The sequence below is a fragment of the Acomys minous genome (assembly GCF_964271855.1).
Source record: "Acomys minous genome assembly, chromosome: 10".
Taxonomy (NCBI): domain Eukaryota; kingdom Metazoa; phylum Chordata; class Mammalia; order Rodentia; family Muridae; genus Acomys; species Acomys minous.
In genome coordinates this window covers 104,995,616-105,014,421 of record NC_140491.1, presented here as the reverse complement: position 1 = coordinate 105,014,421, position 18,806 = coordinate 104,995,616, and the positions used below count along the sequence as shown (strand labels likewise).

General features: G+C 45.9%; 1 protein-coding gene across 1 annotated transcript in view; it reads right to left on the bottom strand.

Moving 5' to 3' along the window:
- The window catches only part of LOC311607591 (myosin-IIIb-like), a 156,051-nt gene that overhangs the window by 23,845 nt on the left and 113,400 nt on the right, over positions 1-18,806 (bottom strand). Inside the window, exon 8 of the mRNA XM_084799477.1 lies at positions 17,873-17,938. Coding sequence (XP_084655603.1) covers positions 17,873-17,938 — 66 coding nt within the window. The remainder of the gene's footprint in view (positions 1-17,872; positions 17,939-18,806) is intronic.

The following is an 18,806-nucleotide window of genomic DNA, read 5'->3' as shown; positions in this document are numbered from 1 at the left end:
TTGTCTCAGGTCTGAAGCCAACAGGGTGGTCTAAAGGCAAACCATCAAATCTACAGCACACAGGGCAGGATTTACCTCCAGAGGTAAAGAATATGCAATGTGGTTGGAGATAATCCATTCATAGAAGCAGACGGAGTAGAGACCTCACAAGGGCAGGACTGCAGCATGCAGACACATACCACCTTGAGGTGTGGCTGGAGAAAAAGCCACCAACGCAGAGACCCCTTCATTTTCCAATGTCTCTGGTCCCTTGGAAATTTATATAATTAGAAAAAGCCAGACTAATTGCTGGCTGCCTTTTTAGTTCAGGAGATGTGCTGACAAAAACTTTAGAGCCTCAGGCACTGCTTGTCTAAGGATAGGCTGCCCTCTCCTCCATTGGGAGAGTGTGTCATAGATAGATAACAGGTAGAATCGGTCTGGAGGAAGGCTGAGCAGCAGCCTGGAAATGTATGTGCACATGCGCATGCGTGTGCACATGTGCGCCTTGGCGCATATGACACGGTGCCTGTGTGGAGGTCAGAGAGCAGCATTGTGGAGTTGGTTCTCTCTTTAAATCTTTATTTGGGTTCCAGGGATTGCACTTGGGCCTCCAGGCTCACACAGCAAGTATCTTTAGTCACTGAGTTATCTCCCTAAGCCAAATATCTCACTTTTTGTATCCTAGGACTTAGGCCATTTTCAGGGCAGTATCTGGTTTTCTGTAGCTGCCACATTGCTTAGTACTTCACTTATGTTTTTATAAAAAGCACTTTGCAGTCAAATGGATGTTGTTTTCCTTGCTGTGTGTCTACAGATGGTATATGGCTGTGTGGACATGTGATGTGCATGTGTGTGTGCAAATGCACATGCCTGTGTATGCCTGCAGGGGCCAGAGGTCAATGTCCAGTGTCTCCCTCAGTTGCTCTCAGACATATTGGGGGGGGGGACCTGACTGAACCTGGAGCTTATCTATTCAGCTAGCCTGGCTGAAAGGCCAACAAGGCCTAGACGTCCTCTTGTCACCATTTCTCCAACACTGGGCTTATGGGCATGTACCACTGTGTCCCACGTTTATGTGAGTGCTGGGAATATGAATTTAAGCCGTCATGCTCACACAGTGAGTTCTTTACTGTCTGAGCCATCTCATGTGATGCAGTCAGGGCATCAAAAATCACAAGCTATTACTTCATTCCATCACCATAGCAACTAATACACGAGGTTGTTAGTCTCTTTTCAAATGGCAATCTCTAGTTCAATGGGCTAGAGGAGGTGGGCTCGCCTTTAGAATGCTGGGTCCTGGGACTGCTCTCTCAAGGGACAGTAAAGTAGCTATCATCACTACTGTTTGGTACAGCTAAGGTGTCCTATAGCTAGCTCCCTTGTCAAAGCCTCTTGGGTCTTTGCAATGGCAGGACTGGGGAGAGATCTCCTAGAATTGATGAGAAGATCAGATGCCAACCCTGGCTTCCTTTAGAGGTCTTTACTTAGGGTGAAAATTAAAGGATGATTTTCTAACATCAGTCCAGGAAGCCCAGGGACACTGGAGGGAGATGTGGCAGCTGACTCTACAAGGTAGAGACACAAAAAACATGCGAATCAGGACAGGATGATCCAGAAGCTGCCAAAATTTTAAGAGACATGGCTCTCCCCTCAAAAGGGGAAAAAGATGGTTGTTTTTTTTTTTCCTGGAGCCAAATATGAGTGACCATGGCCCAGAACACAGACTCAAGTTTCTCTAAATCCCATATTCCAATGTGGTAATAGTTTCATGATGTTTTATAGTAATGAAAGAATGACAAATTACAATTCAAGATGCCTTTCAAACGTATCGAGGGAGGCATCAGGTAAGCAATGAAATGTGGAGGGAGTCTCTTTTGTAAGCCTCAGATGCTGTCCAGTGACATTAGCTTCGGGGTTGAGGGGACCCAGTGGTCTACTAAGTCAATACATCCCAAAAGGTTTCACTGAGGGCCACATAATGTTAGGTTACACACAGAGGGAGCTGATAGCTGTTTAAAAAAACAAAAACAAAAACAAAAAAAACAACCTCAAGATAGCTGGGTGGTGATATCGCATGCCTTTAGTCTCCGCAATCAGGAAGCAGAGACAGGTGAATCTCTCTGAGTACAAGTCCAACCTGGTCTACAGAGCAAGTTCCAAGACAGCCAGGGTTACACAGAGAAACCCTGTCTCAGAAACAAAACAAGACAAAACAAAAAGATAATTTGTAACAACCATAGATCTGCAACATTCCAACCCCTCCACAGTCACTGATGCTCTAATCAGTCATCCTTCCTAACCAACGCCTTCTGGAAGCATTTGCCCACATAAATGCAGCACTTCCTACACAGTCTGTTGAAGCATTTAAACAGTACAGTCAGTGACGAAACACATTATTCTCTGAGCGTGACATATTTAAAAAAAATACTGGTATGCTTTAAGTCAGGTATTGAGGACAAACCGGACACTTTTGGAGCACCTTCCAGGAGGCCTACATTTCCCTATGACCAAATTTGCATCACCCAACTTCCGGAGGAGACCCCTGGGCCATGGCATCAGCTTTGCCTTGTTGTTAAAACCTGCTGGCCCTAGTTAATTATCCACCTAAGTAAACTGGGTCCAGTATGGTACAGACTTAATTCTAGGAGTTTGCCCAGATACGTAATTAATTTGTTGTTTTCCATGTGATTCCTTCTATTGAGGCCAGGATTGATATTTCATAGGAGATGTCCTGAAGCAGAATTTGCAACATTTGTGGGGAAAAGGGACGTTTGGGGCCCGACAATTTAGCAAAAAGCGAAGATTCTCGGTGTTTTCCAACTCAAGCTTTTGGGTACTCTTGTCTTCGAATGTCTGGTTCATTTCTTTGATTCAAAAATCAATTTCCATTTTGACAAACAGTCATGGTCGGCTTCTTATCGTAGGCTTAAGCGCCCGGGGACATCTGAATTGTATTCTTTCCCTTGATCCTGCCTGCCACCCTGCCCCAGCTTTAATCCATAATTCTCATTTGTATGCATTTTACCTATGAGGGCAAGGAGTGAATAATACTTAGGCAGTCCCTAAAATAAACCAACAACCAATTCCACTGCGACGGCGAAATGCTTGCCTAGGAATAACCAGGATGGGGCAAGGGTTTCCATAAGAGACATATGCATCTGGGATAAAACCGGCTCACACATATGAAATAGCCGAAGGGCTGGGAGAGGCTGACACTGTGGTTCATTCATAAACGTGTGTGTGAGGTGTTTTCCATGAAGGGCACCACAGCAAATGCTAGGGTCGGACATTTGCTTTCAAGGGATTTGGGAACAAGGGGCAGGGTAGATGTGTCAGCAGCTCTGGTGAGGGGGACAAGTGCTTCACATGAGAGGGGACCTTCTTAATAGATGGAGTGGACACTGGGAGGAAGTGCAAGGGAGAGGCAGTCAGGTGAAGGGTTCAGGAGTCCCCTGGGGAGGCCACGAATGTCAAAGGCGAGGGTCAGGAGTCAATCTGGACACTGCAGTGCAAGGCAGATGGCAGTAAGCCTCTGGCTGCGCACCACCTTTCAGGACCCAGAAGACCTGCAGGGCTTTCTGCCTCTGGGAGATGGTAGATAGAGCTTCGCTTTGGGAAACAAACTGACAACACTGTAGACAGTCAGTCGGTGGTGAGAATGGGGCTCTTTTTAGAAAGGACATGGTTTGAACAAGTGATGTAGGAAGAGATAGATGATGTTTGGTAGCTATAGAGCCTGAGGACAGGTTAACAACGTAGAAGTAGCCATTAGTAGATTCCTAAGTAAACTTAAATTTGACAGATGGACCAGTAGCTGGATCTCTGTGAAGGTAGAAACAACTGTCTTCTCCCTTCATCATCCACTGCAACCCCTCCCAAAGGACCGTCAAGCCTCACCCTTACCAGTTCCCTAGTCTCCATTTTGCTCTCACTGTTCCCTTGGGACCTGTCCCAGCCACAGGGGATGCCACTCTGGACCACTGCCCCCTCTTCCCTTCTTGCAGTTGAGTCTCCTTGCAGCTGAGTCTCTTGGCCGCTCTTCCTTGTTTACTCTCATTCACCGAATTCAAGACAGCAAGGGTGGAGGACACCAGGAACTGAAGATGCAGCAGGTAGTACTGCGTGGCCAGCCCTGTTTCTCAGGCTTAGCATCTGCTCCTGCTCCACCACCAAGCATGTCTAGGGGACCAGGACACCAGACCAAATAACATACAGGGAACTAGCCATCCAACCTGCTGGCCTGGCACAGTCACAGTCCCACACCCAGGGGCAGATCCTGCCAAAAAGCTAGATCGTCATCAAATGTACACACTTGCACTAAGTCAAAATTAAGTGTAAGACAACTAGCAAAAACGACTCCATAAAATGCACAGCTAGGCACCGTCTATCACTTTCTTTCTTATTTATCTGTTTGAGACAGCTCTCACTGTATAGCCCTACCTAGCCTGGAACTCTCACGTAGACTACGCTGCATGGGACCATAGAGATCCCCTTACTTATGCCTTCATGCCTGGCCCCATGAAAAATGACTTCATAACAACTTTAATGAGGTATAAGTCACAAACCACACAGCTTAACCTCTCAAAATGTACAATCTGAAGATCTTTAGTATGTTCGCAGTCGTGCGGCTGTTACTATAATCAGCATTAGGCCTTCATCACCCTCACAAAGAAACTCTGGACCACTCTCGGTCACTCGCCATTCAACTGCCTCCCTCCCAGGAAGTTATTGGTTTACTTTCTGTCTCTGTGGATTTGCCACATCTGATTGCCTACGCAATATGTGCACCTGGCTACTTCCACTTATCACACTTTTAGGGCTCTTCCAAGGCACAGCGTACCTTAATATTTCATTCCTTTGACTAAAAACCATCTTCCATTGTGTGGCTAGTGCAGTGCAATGCTCAGCTGCTAGCACTCATCCTAACCCTGGCGAAGGGCAAAAGGGAGATTCCAGAAAAAGTTTAGCCCACGGGTAGGAAGCCACTCAAAGAAAGGAATGGCTGAGTCCCAGCGGAGAGAGCTGGGGCAGCAGGGCCGAAGCATGGCACCACTGCGAATGGGGTCTGAGAACAGTCGGACAAACGCTGCCCCCAGAGGCTCCAGCCAGCATTTCAGAACATAACGCATGTGGGGGTGGGGAGCTCAGCACAGCTGCAGTGGGGGCCTGGTGGCGCCAACACCCGCGCTGCTCTCTTAATGCATGCTCTTTTGGTGAAGATGGAGGTGGGCTAAACACTTCTCTGGCCGATTGCCAACTCCACGGCTATTATGGATGGTATAAACATGAAATTGGGCGAAATGAACCAGCCTGGTTTCCATAACAGCCTAACTGCTGCTGAAAAGCCGGGTTTGGGGACCGGCAGGGGGTGGGGGTGGGGGTGCGGCGTGGGGGTTGGTCCTGTCAGATAATAGGTAGTTGTCAATGTTTTATGCTAATTGGGGTTTTGCACAGCTATTGGCTGCTTTGCTTAGCGGTGCTGAGGACACAGACCGCCACCGTTGTGCCTGTCACCTGCTAGCCTTTCTGCCCAACTTTCCAGCCAACATCTAAAGGGCAACGAATTGTAAGACCCCACTGAATGCTGTGGCTGCCCTTTGGAGAGAGAGGTGTCCCTCTGGGCACTGCCACCCACAGCAGCCAGGAAGCGCTTCTTATACATACTATTCCAACAACAAGAAGTGCCCCACCCCAACCCCCACCGGCTGGGGTGCCAGTCCAGTGCCTTGTGCAAGCATCACATGGCTTGCAAGAGAAAATATTTTTTTCTCTTCTAGGCAAGGGACTGAATAGAGACACCACACCGGCTGCCAGGGAGTCTGGGGAGTCCTTAGCCCTCCTCCATTAGCAGAACAGCTCCATCCATTACTTCAAAGCCTCATCAGAGACCCTAATCCTTTCTGAAAGGAACTCTCCGGCAGCCAAGCCTTTAATTTGCTGAATAATAGGCCCACTGATTAACCCTCACAAGGCAAATCACAGACACTGCAGGCAATGAGTGTTCCCAGGGGGCCTGAGAGAACCGAGGGGGCTCCTGGAGTCATTTTCAACCCCACCCCCCACCCCCGTTGTGGAACTAAGGCTGCATGGATTGCTCGGTGGTGAACTTTCTGGTCTTCTTTCTCATTTGGCTAATTTTTGGTCCCCATAGATCATGCTGTTGCCTTTTGTCGTACTGTAGCGTGTTCTGAGTTTGAAGCCATGTCTCTTGATGCTACTCATGAATAGGTGATATGGAATCAGTATGTCATAAAATGTAACCGAAAACCAGCGGCAGTGAAAGCTCCCTCTAGGCCACCTACCTGAGCACCTCTGCTCCAGGCACAGTGCTGTGCTCAGGGCAGAAAGAGTCTAGAATCCACAAGTGCAGAAAACAGGAGGTCATCTCAACAGGAGATGCCTCCGTGTGGGACAAGCTTGTCCGCTCTCTCTGTGGGCGCCTGCAGCTGGAGGTAGGCAGCTAAGCTCTGTGCTGCCAAGGACAGGTGACAGGTGAGCTGGGTTGATGGCTTCCCACTACTGTGCCCCAATAAATCACCTGCACATTAGCCTTCCACTTCTTTCCATCGGATAATGAGACGAGTGATTGAACAGATGACACGGTGGTCCATTATCACGTGGATGGTATAAATTCCGTTGTGGCAAGGACATTTATCTCCGTATTGATCTGGCTTTGCCAGCAAGGATCATAAATTACTCCCCTCCATAACTGTATGATAAATACTCTAATAACAGAATGCCACCGACTCCTGCTTTCCCAATAAATTCCCCATATGCTTTCAGTTAGAGAAGAAACACGCATGGAGCTTTTTTTTCCCCCTGCTTCCTTTTTTTTTTTTTCCCCATTTTATCTTACTAAAGACGTCATTATTAGAGCACTTTTGAGTTCCCATCAAGTTTGAAAGGAAGGCTCAGAGGTTTCCTCTATGTCTTCTTGCCCTCTGCTCCTGTATCTTGCAGCCTCCCCCACTGACACCATCCCTGGCCAGGGTTGTGCTTTATTACAATTGATGAACCTAAGTGCAGACATCATAATTGCCTCAAGCCCATAGTTTACCCTAGAGTTCATTTCTGGTGACACGCACTCTACTGCTAGACAAATTTAGAATGACACAGACTCACTAGTGTGGTGCCATGAAGGGACTCAGGGGGACTTTTCGCTTTATACGCCGAATATTAAGGAGACTTTCATACATCTCAGCAATTGCTTAGATTCTGCTATTCAGATTTTAGCATGTGAACATAGGCCTCCATACGTGTACAGCATAAGCATGTGCACAGGCACGCACACAAAATAATTGTTTCAAAAGAGTCAGTGTTACACACACACACACATAAACACACAGACACAGACACACACACACACACACACACATACACACACACACACACATCTAGCATCTTAATCCTAAGAAAAGGTATCAGACCATCACAGAGACTTGGGTTTGAATCTAAGCTCTGTTACGATTCAGCTGGGAGGCACAACGCTCATCACTTAGTTGCTAAGAAGCTTGGCTCCCCGTGTGAGTAGTGACCCTCTTGTGTAGCAGCAGTGGGGTGCAGTGACATCACACAAGCAAGGTGTACCCCACGTCGCAGACACAGAGTGCCTGACAGTCAGCTTTAACTGAGGCTTACTGTAAGGCCCGGTGTGTTTCTCAGTGGTTAGAGCGGCTGTGTGTATGAGACCCTGGGTTTGATCTCTTGGCACCAGGGGGCAGAGAGGCAGGGAGAAGCTTATTGAAAAAAAAAAATTATTATTTGTGCCTCCCTCACAGGTGCCTTCAAATTTACCTAATAATTTCTACTTTAGTTCTCATGAATCTTTCAGGATTTACTAAATGTAAGCAAATTAGCTTTCTCTGGCTAAATTAAGATTGCTATATTTTTTTGTTTGGCTGTGAAGGATTTTCACATAGCAGAAACTTTAGTCATAATTAAAAAGAAATATAAGCTCTATCTATTACCACAAAGATTAAGCAACGACAAGCCCATAGCAGATATCACTAAATGACACTAGTTGTGCCTACATTGCTAGAGACTATAGTGATGTATCTTCTCAACACAGTTAGTGAAGGTGATATCTTGGTCAGTACTTGGTGCAAGGTGATGTCAAGTTTGCCATCTCTCTCTATGATAATGTGTTCCTCTTAGAGAGGCTTATGTGGCCAAGCCATCTTAATGCCCAACCCTCTATCAAGGTCCACAAATCATTGACAGAGAAATTTCCCACTTTCACTATTGTGCAGTGTGCCTGAGAGGGAAGATTTAACAGTGGATATATGTTAATCCTTAAAAATATCCTCACTAGGGGGCTGGAGAGATGGCTCAGAAGTTAAGAGCACTGTCTGCTCTTCCAGAGGTCCTGAGGTCAATTCCCAGCAACCACATGGTGGCTCACAACCATCTATAATGTGATCTGATGCCCTCTTCTGGCCTGCAGGTATACATTCAGGCAGAACAGTATATACAAAATAAATAAATCAATCTTTTTAAAATGCTCAATAATGGATATATATATAATAAAATGAAAGGAAGTAAGAGAAGAAACGAGGGAAGAAAGAGGAAAATCCACTACGTCTATGTGGCACAAGACCAGGGCTTGACATTTACTCCTTGTGGCAGGTGGGTGAACACTGCTATTCTTGCTTGGAATCTCAGATCACTTATGGCCCTATAACCATGTAGTCAGAGGGAATATTCTTTCCTGGGGTTGCTATAAGCTGTATCACAAACTCAGTGACCTAAACAGCAGATGTTTATTGTCCCACGGGCCTCTCTCCTAGCTTCTGACAGCCCCTTAGTGCGATAGCCTGAGTCCAGGCTGCATGTGTGTTGTCTCTGTGTCTGCACCTGTGGTGGTTTGAAAAAACAATGGATCTATAGGCTCATAGATTTGAACACTTGGTCACCAGGGAGAGACACTATCTGAAAGGATTAAGCGGTGTGGTCATGTTGGTCATTGAGAGTGTGCTTTGAGGTGGCAGAAGCCCGTGCCAACCTTTCTTTTTTTGCTGCCTGCTGATCCAATATAGAACTCTCAACTTCTCCAACACCGTGTCTGCCTGCAGACTGCCATGCTCCCCACCATGATGATAATGGACTAAACCTCTGAACTGTGAGCCAGCCCCAATCAAAGGCTTTCTTTTAGAAGAGTTGCTGGCGTCATAGTGTCTCTTAGCAGCACTAGAACATTGACCAAGACATGTTAAGTTCTGTTACTCTAGGGAACCCTGACTAATCCAATATCCAAATCCTCCACCCTCTCTCTTTCTCTGACACCAACTATATCAGGTTAGGACCCACCCTGCCTCATCTGCCTTCATCTTAGCTACTTTCATCTGCAAAAGCCCTGTTTCTGTATAAAATTATATCTAGATACTGAGGATTAAGCCATGTGGATTTTGAGGGATACAGTTCAAACCACAGCCTGAATGACAAAAGCAAGTGTGCAGAGCACTGTTCCAGCCCTGATGATTTAAGCTTCTGTGGTGGAATTCCTGTTATTTCATTAAAGTATCTATTATTAAGTGAAAATATTTTGAACTAAATAAATACCCTTTCAATCCAAAATCAAATTATGCTGGTCATAATGGCATACATCGGCAATCCTAGATTTTAAGAGGCTATGAGGCAGGAGGAGCTTAATTTCCAGGCAACCTGTGCTATATAACAAGACCTTGTCTTAATAACAATAACAAAAATAAACTCCAACTATGATTTTCCTCACCCATTAACCCAGTTAACGGCAGCTAAGTATCATGCATCTGATAATCTTTGGAAATTCTGAATTAAAATGCCAGAAAAGCAATAGGAAACATCGAAAATAGGACATAATGCCTGGCAACTGATTTTATTTAAAGCTATAATTGTAAATGATAAATCCACACAGGCGCAGGCACAGGCATATGCACACGTGCACACACAGCCAATCAGCTGTATCTGCTCCTTTTATCCCATCCAAAATCTACCAGCTGGAAAAATGTCGGATTGGTCACATGGGCCTGCATTTCTTTTTCTAATTACAGCTTTAAGAGACCAGAGCCAGCTTTCTTTCTGACCCCCCTCCCCTAGTCTGTGGAAGCCTCACTGTGGAAGGGGCCTTTGCAACAGACAGCACACAGGAGAATGTCACATGTCACAGCTCTTGGGAAGAAGCAGGGGAGGGACATCCACCCAGCCACTCCATTGTCTCTACCAGTGGTCCATTATTTTCCATCTCTTCCAGATCAGCTTCTCCACCTCAGGCCCTCTTCTGGGCTGATGCCTTGGTGTGGATCCCACTCCTCCTCCTCTTCCTCCTCCTCCTCCTCCTCCCAGACTCTTAGCAGCTAGCCGATGGTGACACTCAGCCTTAAGATGGCTGGCTGTTGCTCTGGCTGCCTGTGATCATGCAACTCCCCTACCCAGAGGATGACACAAATGGCTGTCTCTCTGTGTGCTCTTCCCTTTATTTAGGGACAGTGGCCATGACCTGGGCCCACTGATGCCCAACCCAGTGACCATTTCTTATCTTCCTTCCCAACAAAATGTGGCCATATGATATGGTCATGCAGCAATAATTATGCAAACTTGCCAGGGAGGCACAATACCTATGGAGTAATCTAAATTAGATACTTCTTGGAAGTATAACCTTGAAACTCATAACTTTAGTCTTTTCATGAAGGGGGACAGTCCTAATTTTTAGAAATCAGAAACAAGCCAGGGTTCTTTTATAAGTCTACGGATCAATACATGGGAAGAGGGCGGAGGAGAGTTTGTTAGGCTTTAATTCGGAGTAACCGACCTTTTCCATGAGTTTTCAGTAACCCACTAGCTCCTTTGTAGTTCAAGAGATGCTAATTAACTCAAGAAGCCACACTAGCTAATTGTTGGCTAAATAAATCCAGCATGTGCCGCTAGAGATACTGATACTTGTTTTCATTAAAACTACCAACATGCGAAGTCATGGGAACAAAGGTTACAGCGGCCTCGCTCTGCTCCTGAAGGAGCAGGCGTGGTGCTCAGTTGAAGAAAGTAGTGGCTTACAGATTAGCTATGACTAGGGGACCAGACACATTCCCTCAAACACAGCAACTGTTTAGAATTTAAGGAGGATGCTTGTAAGTTTCCCTATTAAAAGCCCTCAAGTGATGGGTGTCTTGCATCACACCTGGAAAAGGGAATGTTATATTGGGAGGTTAGGGAGGTTAGGGAGGACCGGTGAACAGACAGACCTTGCCGAGTGCCCCATTTATCACCACTTGGTCTGACCCCCTTTTCCTCGGCTGAAAGTCACATGATGCTTACGTGGGCTTTTCTCTTATTAACCTTCCTTTTGTCAGAGGGGTGCCAGCCATGACTCTTGGAATGGGTGAGGAAGAGGCAATACTTTTCTTTCCTATGCTGCCAGAGCAACCACCCCAAAACAGCAGTTTGCAGGGGTGATCACATAACAGTGTCGTCATTAACTTCGGGGCTGAGCAGCCAGAATTCTCATGGTGGATTTGCTCTTGGCAAAAGCAAATCCATCTTTATTGTCTCACGGATTGGCTCCAAAGCCATTAATATGCTGACTATTCTGAAGCTAATTCCTAATGAAACCTTCAAAGTTTGAGAGACAAAATGAAAGAGCACATAGTTCACAAACTCTGGTAGGTTAGGAAAGTGTCTTTACCATTTAGACCAAAAGCCTTAAATTAGGTTGAACTGAAGGGGACCAGGAGGCCTCTCTGGGGACCAAGGTGAAGTTAGAAAAAAAAAAATTACTGTTATCTTATCAAAAGGCTACTTCTGCAGGGAGCCTCTTAGCAAAGTAGGAGTCTGGCAGGTACTTGAACCAGATAGACTTGTTATGCAAATAGCTCTAGCCAAAGGGGAAAGGGGCTGATAATGAAATCCCAGCAAAGCCAGCCACTTATTATAGCGGTGACAAAAAAAAAAAAAAAAAATCAGGCAGGGTCCCAGCATATGGATAAAGAGCAGTGCAGAATTTATGTGAGTACTGTGTTTAATTTATCATAACTAAGCTGTCAGGAGGCATGCTTTGACAAATGTGTGACTAACTCATATAAATGAGTCAATTATCACTAACAACCAAGGTTCGGAAACAACCAGGGTGATGGGGCCTTCCTTTTTTTTCCTCTTTTTAACTTCAAGACAGGTTTGGTAATAGGATTTTAGGATTTTAGGCCTTGAATTTTTTTCTTTCTTTCTTTCTTTCTCCCTGCTGTCTCCAAATAAGGAGGCTGGAAACAAATCTGGAAAACACTGACCCATATCTCAGCATTCCTGCAGCAAGTCAGAGGCGTGTCCTCCCCTGGTCCTCTGGTGAGCAGTCCCAGTGACACTTATGGCTTATATACAAAGTGTGTCCCACGGGTCATGTGTTTTGAAAACTTCATGTGCAGCCAACGGTACTTTTGGAGGAGGCTGTGGAGCCTTTTGAAAGTGGGGCCTCACTGGAGGAGCTGGATGTCTGATGTCTGGACCTTGAGGATTTTAGCTAGCTCCACCTCAGGCTGAGCATTCCCTGCTTCTTGACTAGAACCATGTAATGAGAGACAGCTTGCTGCAAGCTCCCTCCACACAGAAGGAGCCCTCCTTTAAGTTGCTTCGGGCAGATAGCTCATTACAGCAATGAGAAAAGTAACCAGCATGTTAAGATCCTCAATGATGAGTCCATTTTGGTTCAGAGGTCTCACATGGCAAGAGGGTACCAAAGACTGTTAAAGCTGTGGCTCGGCAGTTAAGAGCACTGGCTGCTCTTCCAGAGGTCCTAAGTTCAATTCCCAGCAACCACATGGTGGCTCACAACCATCTATAACTATCTGCATTCCCGTGGGATCCAATTCCCTCTTCTGATGTGGAAACGAAATATCCATATAAATAAAATACACTGCTAAATAAATCTGAGAGAGAGAGAAAGAGAGAGAGAGAGAGAGAGAGAGAGAGAGAGAGAGAGAGGGATATGTAACCTAAGCTGGGCAGTAGTGGCGCACACCTTCAATCACAGGAGATAGAGGCAGGTAGGTCTCTAAGTTTGAGGCCAGCCTGGTAGACAGAGCAAGTTCTAGGACAGCCAGAGATAAACAGAGAAACCCTGTCTCAAAAAGCAAACAACAGAAACAGGCATTTCTAGGCAGGCTAAAGAGGTGGTGTGGAGGGTAAGATGCGCACAGCCCTTGCAGAGGACCAGAGTTCAGTTCCCAGCATCCATGCCAGGCAGCTCACAACTGCCTGTAACGCTAGCTCCAGCTCTGACATCCTCTTCTGGCCTCCAAGGGCACCTGCACTCATGTACAGGAAACACACACACACACATAATACAAACATAAAATCTTTTTAAAGAAGATATTTCTAAGTTGGGGAGGCCGAGGCAGGAAGATCTCTGTGAGTTCGAGGCCAGCCTGGTCTACGAAGTGAATCCAGAACAGCCAAGGTTACACAGAGAAACCCTGTCTCAAAAAAAAAAAGCAAATAAAAATGAAGATATTTCTACTCTTGTTTATTTTTAGAAAAAAAATCTAGGCAGTTATTTTCATACGATACCCCGTGGCTTGTTCTATAAAGGGAACCGAATCCATTATCTGAATGATTTCGCTTTAAAGCAATTTTTACTAAAACTCCCATAGACTGTCTTTCCCAACTAGTACCTCCGATGATGAAAAGCTTATAGTTGGAAGGTGTGGATTCCCCATTCGTTTTTCTCAGTATGAGACAGTAAGTATAAAGGCAAACCAATGCTCTCTAAATAGACATTTCAAATTCAGAGTGTGTCGTTGTTTACAGTTAAAGGCAGATTTGAATAAGTCTAATGAAATCATGTTTGCTCATAGCACATTTGGTAGCTGAATAATGGCAGGCCAGAGCAGCCAGTCTCATCTACAGAATCAAAGGGCAAGGCTAGGGAATAAGGCAGAGTTGGTGAGGATGCCCAGCACTTAGATGAACTGGGCATGGTAGTACATGTCTGAGATCCCAGCACTCAGTAAGTACGGGCAGAAGGATAAGAAAGCCAAGGCCATCACTGGCTACATAGCCACCTTTGAGGACAGCCTGAGATATGTGAGATCCTGTTATGGGGTGAGGGGCAGGCACTATTTGAAAATGGCAGGCAGGATTCTGTTTCATTTCTGTTGCTAAGCAATGTGTGTGTGGCGGGTGTGTGTGTGTGTGTGTGTGTGTGTGTGTGTGTGTGTGTGTGTAAATGGTTTATTCTGTCCTAACAACCAGGAGTTGTCCATCACTGTGGGATGTTCACAGCAGCAGGAGCTTGAATCAGCTAGTCACAGCCTATCCACAGCCAAGAGCAGAGAGAAAATGGAAACACGCGTGCTCACTCGCTCGCTTGCTTGTGCTTACTTCGATTTCTCCACTCTCAGACAGCTCAAGACCCTTGCCTAGGGAATGACGCTGCACACAGTGGACAGGGTCTTCCCGCAACAGTTAAGACAATCCCCCACAGCTATGCCTACAGTAGGCCAACCAAATGTAGCCAACCCCTCCTTGAGACTGTCTTCCCAGATGCCTTTAGGTTATGTAAGGCTGATAGTGAAAGCTAACTAACCATCACAGTCTCCCAAGATGTGGAACGTGACAATCAGTCTTCAGGGTTCGGATCTATTACTAAAAAGAGCATAGAAGTAGAGTCCATGGCTTATGAATCTAAGATGCATGAAGAAAACAGGATTGGCGGTGTGTGGTAGGGAAGAAATTGGGACCACATATAGAATTTTAACTAATGAGAAAATAAGGCAATACATTAAAGAAAGAGAGCTCACTGGGTCTGGTGGCACAGACCTATAATGCCAGCTACATAGAAGGCTGAGACAGGAAGATCACAAATTCAAGACCTGCCTAGGTTTCAGAGTGAGTTCCAGCCAGCATGGCTGATATGGCTCAGAGGTAGAACACTTTTCCCAGCATGCCTTAGGTCTTAGGTTAGATGCTCAGTACCAAAGATTGGGTGTGTTTGATTTTCATATCTCGAATTAATGATAGAGCGCATAATCACCGAATTTCCATCTGCCTTCCTGGCTCATTAGAACTTGTTAGGGTCTTTCCCTCTGTGTTTTCATTAAGGTGCATTTTTTTCTCTTTGCTCCTGATACATGTACTCTCAAAGGCTCTGTTTTCTGTGTTTGTCTTAGTTAGGGTTTTATTGCTGTGAAGAGACACCATGACCACGGCAACTCTTATAAATTGGGCCTGGCTTTCGGGTTCAGAGGTCTAGTCTATTATCATCATGGTGGGAAGCATGGCAGCATGCAGGCAGACACGGTGCTGGAGGAGGAGCTGAGAGTTCTGTCTACATCTGGATTCCCAGGCATCAGGAGAAAACAGTCACACTGGGCCTGGCTTGAGCATTTGAGACCTGGAAGCCCACCCCCCAGTGACACTTCCTCCAACAAGGCCACACCTATTCCTACCAGGCCACACCTCCTAACAGTGCCACTCCCTACGAGCCTATAAGGGCCATTTTTATCCAAACCACCACACCCCAAGACACTGTTGTCTGTGTTTGCCCTCCCTTCCAGTGTTCCAGACCTTCCAAGGCCTAAGATAGCTTAGGATGAGCACAACTGGAAACACCAAAGTTAGAAAACCGAGCCAGACTGGAATTGACATCCCGTGGGATTTGTCGGACAGAAACATGAAGACTAGGGAGATACTCTGTAGCAAACACAAGCTTAACAGTTTTCCCTTGCCATCAGCTGTGTTCCTTATCCTTGAATCCCTGGAAGAATCCCTGTGCTGGTTCAAGAATACAACCATACTCTTGAAAAAAAAAAAAAGACACTTAAACACAACTTGTGAGTCAAATCACATCTCTGCAGCATGGTGGAATGGAAAGGTGCATCTGTAAGTATGTGATGGATTTTTCTAGGCCAGCTTCAGAGAAGGTTGATCAAGGTTATCTGTGCAACAAAGGAGTGAAAGGGAAATTCTTCGGTTCCAGACTCCCCCCTCTCTGTCTGTCTGTCTGTCTGTCTGTCTGTCTGTCTGTCTCTCTCTCTCTCTGTCTCTCTCTCTCTCAAGTCTCTCTGTCTCTGTTTCTCTCTGTCTCTCTCTCCTCTCTCTGTCTGTCTCTGTCTGTCTGTCTGTCTGTCTGTCTGTCTCTCTCTCTCTCTCTCTCTCTCTCTCTCTCTCTCTCTGTGTGTGTGTGTGTGTGTTGCTCTGATACATGGTCACATGCTACTAGAAAGTCTTTGGCTCTTCAGTTCCTTCCATCTTTTCCTGTGGTTCCTAAGTCTCAGGGAGTGGTCCTTTCTCGGCTCCTACATGAGTGCTGTCCACCTTGTGAATATCTGTAGTGGCTCACTCTGACAGTTAAGGTATAAATGACAAAGCTGGGCTGAGGGGCAAGGGAATGTATGCCCTGTAGCCTGGGCTCCAGACTTCATCCTCCAACACTACCTCGCTTATTAGCTTTCTCTGAGTCTTCCCTTGGCCTCAAGCTTCACAGTCACCTTCCAGCACCACGTCCCTTGGTAGCTTTCTCTGAGCTTTCTTCCTGCTCTTCTGTCCCGAGGGACAGGACACAGGTCCAGCAGGGATTAGATGAACAAACAATTATCGGGACCCTGAGCTCTGTTGCATTTGAAATGGAAATGAAATACAAACTCAAGCCCTTGTACAAACTCCTTTGAGGTCAAACATGTTTAGAATTCTAAATTTGATCAAAATTTAGACAGCTGAACTGGTGCATTTGCTACACATTATATAACATTGCAGAAGGATCCGGGGCAGGACACTATCATCAAGTAAGAATATATCTGAAATGCATGAATATTCACACTAGGAAAGATAATGACTATAAATAACTCCTCATCAGTTCAGGACACGTGCTGTCCCCACATCAGTTCACATAAGATCCAGTTTTGCTGCTGGATGACGCAACTACAAAATAACTTCCATTTTCAGGGCTTATTGGATCTAGGGATTATGGGTAGAGATTGCAGCTCTGGACCGTGACTATGGAGGATCATCCTGTTTGATTTGTTACCATAACTCTCTACGGAAGATAAGACTGCACATAACCATAAATTAAAAAAAAGATTATATGTGTTTTCCTCCCCTTCATCATATTTTTCAGAAACTTTGGTCATTTACTTTCTCCTCCCATAGCCTCCAAAGCTCTTGTTTGGAATACCAGGGGTCAGGGCATCTATTCCCAGCTCTAAAATCTGAGGGTGGCTTGTAACAGATGGTTCTCACTCCATCACTTACTGAGTCCTCACTGGGGATTTCAGGGCCTCCTCAAGCTGAATGAACATCTTCCATGGATTTGGTGCCAGTGGGGTCCTCTTCCAGGCCCAGGCCCCAAACCCATCATCTCTGCATTGACTCAATCTTCAGTCTCTTTGTTGTTTCTATTGTCTTAGTCTCAGTAAGCCTGACCTGGTTGGTGGCTGACTTCCCACCAGGGGCCTCACACCATTCACCGGGGTTTTTCCCCTTGTTCTTCATAGCTTTAGTGTTGGCTAGGATACCTCACCTTGATGCCGTAGCCCAAAGATCCTCCTTTTCGCCCCCATCTTCTTGGAAACTGAAGCCCGACTCCTTCATTAGAGATCCTAGAGCAAAGCCCAGTGACCCAGCTGCCACACCTGCAAAGACTGCAACTTTCTGTGTGTCTGCTCCCAGGGTAGACATCAGCTATAGATAGGCATCTTCTACAGAGGAGCTTTGCAGATGCACGTGACCCTCATGATAATGAGGACTGATAACAGTTGAGCCAACTGAAAACCCTTGTCCTTCAGATTCAGCAGAAGCTCTTTAAAGTATTTACCAGACCAACCCCTGGATCCTAACACACTAGCAGGTGCAGCTAGCCCCGAGCAGGGTTTCTGGGATCGCAGGTCAAGGCCTTGCTGTATAGGCAGTCTGCAGAGGAAGAGATACTCACTGTGAAATGAAGTGGTTAAATTCCTCACACCATTTTTCAGGGTGCAACAAAGTGGGTGGAGGATTTCTGAAAAAAAAAAAGCAATGCCTTTTATTATTATTATTAAAGCGAACTGAGGTTCAGTAAAGTGGTAAAATGTCAGCTGGTGCTTGTGGGAGCCCTTCTAAACATCTGGGGGCAAAACTCGTCTCTGCCCCATCCCAGGTAAGATGCATTCACTCCTGAGAACTCACAGAGAACCAGGCCTCCTCCAGTGATCCTGTTTTCACTGGCATCCTTCAAGAACAGACAGTCTAATGAGCAGCCAGACAACACACCACCACTGTATCTGAGAGCAGAGGATTATGGGTGCTGTAAGAAAGCTATAAGCAGAATGCTAGGGGGGCCTTAGAGAAATAGACTTTTAATTATGCAAGGCTTTCAGATCATTATGGTGCCATTTGAATTAATTATGTGACGCATCTGAAGCATACTCATGATTGCATCAGTCACATTTTAACTGTTTCCTACGTGCCAACCTCTGTAATAGGCAGGGGAGAGACTGAAAGCCTCCAAACAGTGTCCCAGCTTCCAGGAGGTTCCCAGAGGAAGGCAGACACAGCCAGTGCTTGATCACAGTAGGTCCATGAGAACAGAGCTTAACAGGGAATTCCTTAGGTAAGGGGCTCACTAGACCACCTCTTGGTGAGAAAACAGCAAAGGGGGAAAACTGACGACTTGAGTTTTACTAATAGTTTGTAAAAGAGATTTGTGCTAGGCAGTGGTGGTGCACGGCTTTAATCCCAGCACTCAGGAGGCAGAGGCAGGCTGATCCCTGTGAGTTTGAGGCCAGCCTGGTCTACAAAGCGAGTCCAGGACAGTCAGGGCTACACAGAGAAACTCTGTCTCGACAAACAAAACAAACAACAACAACAACAAAAAGGAGATTCATGTC